The sequence below is a fragment of the Alternaria postmessia genome, assembly GCF_024291825.1.
Source record: "Alternaria postmessia strain BMP 2775 chromosome Unknown scaffold_307, whole genome shotgun sequence".
Classification (NCBI taxonomy): Eukaryota; Fungi; Ascomycota; class Dothideomycetes; order Pleosporales; family Pleosporaceae; genus Alternaria; species Alternaria postmessia.
In genome coordinates, this window is record NW_026260380.1 from 1 (window position 1) to 1,574 (window position 1,574).

The 1,574-nt window shown below is 51.3% G+C and overlaps 1 protein-coding gene across 1 annotated transcript; it reads right to left on the reverse strand.

Moving 5' to 3' along the window:
- Positions 1-594: 594 nt before the first annotated feature.
- On the reverse strand, positions 595-840 carry J4E82_011694 (uncharacterized protein; the record flags this gene model as incomplete). Its single annotated transcript, XM_051737888.1, has 1 exon — positions 595-840. A coding segment is annotated over one exon (246 nt), but the record flags the coding sequence as incomplete, so codon positions are not given.
- Positions 841-1,574: the final 734 nt, after the last annotated feature.

The window sequence follows — 1,574 nt, forward strand, 5'->3', positions numbered from 1 at the left end:
TTTGGTTACAACGATAACTCTTTTCCACCTGATCATTCCATACGATACCTCACGGACTACCGCTTTAGTCTACCTCGCCTTAGTACGGACCGAGCCTAGAGAAGTATAGCCTAACCCCGTGTAACAGTCGCCGGTTACGATGTGGAGGTTCTTGAAGCCTTTTGCCGTGGCGACCGAGTCAATGTGCTGTTTTTGCGTGCGCGAGTTGGAGAAGCCGGTTATGGAGCTGTTGGGGAAGATTTCGGCGAGGTAGAGGGATAGGGAGCCCCAGCCGCAGCTAGGATGGGCTGTCAATTCTTATGTCTCTTCGGAGAAAAGAGACGTTGATTCCGCATGCCAGATGGGATGGGATGGACACGTGACATGCCCCATACCACCAACATCCAACACACAACGAAAGATGAATCAAGAACCAAAGAATCCAGGGAAAAAAAAAAGAGAGAACCACTTACCCCAAGTCCAACACCGTCATCCCATCCTTCAACCCCGCCCTCTTAACATACAACTCCATCATCCTCACCTCCGCCTCCCCCAACGTCTCCCCACCCTTCTCATACAAACAAGCCGAATACTTCATCCTCGGCCCCAACATACCCTTTAAAACCTGAGTGCCAACTTCATAATGCTGGTCATTTGCTTTCGCCGTCTCAATCGCAATGGGCCGTTGGCGCAGCAGCTCCACGTACTTCATTTTCGACTCGTAGCCCGCTTCCAGCGAGGTCGTGGCAATGGAGGAGAGGCGGTCGGCTAGCTGGCGCCGGATGCCTAGGCGAATGGCGGCATGGGGCAGGTAGCCGTTGTCGATGAGGGGGTTGATTATGCCATCTGAGTTGACAAGGTCTGTTTAACAGCGTGTTAGGGTCGCACCGTGTGCTTGGAGTTTGATGGATGCGTGGTTACTTGAGATGTAGTTCATGGTGAGCAGCAAATTTGGTCGCGACAGCAGCCCCTTGCTTTTTGTGCAAAGTCGGATATCAATTGAGATGGCGAAGGAGGTTTCTACTTGGAGCAAGCTACAAAACACGTATTCGAAAGCTATCGCGGCTTTTAGGCCCCATGTTGCTTCCGGCTTGTCGCGCTTCAGAAGGCGTTTCGTTGTAAGCCTAATGCGGATTAGTGCTGGCGTATGATGACGTAGACGATCTCACTGAATAGTAACAACGGTAAGCACTTTATCGTAACGACAAGTAGCCTCTGACATTGAACACGATGATATTTGCGAAGCCTGAGTTGAACATCGGGAGTGTAGCATTTACAAAAGCCAATCAGACGATGCGCGCGTGCTGCGACGGGAGATCAGCGCACTAAACGACTGCGGGAAGCGCATGGTGAGCATGCCGCGCTATATTACGCCATTCAAGATTCAAGTGGCTGCGTGCTTGGTTTGCTGGTATATGCGATGTTGCTGGTGGGCTAGTATCACTCCAATGTTAGGCATAATGCTAGGTGCGCGCGTCGACTGGTGAGCAGATGCAGTAGCCGCATTTCGACGGTGTTACCCAAAAATAGTTTACAAAAGCGCGTTATGCAATGCACCGTGAAGATAGACATGTAGTCGACCTGCTAACCGGGCT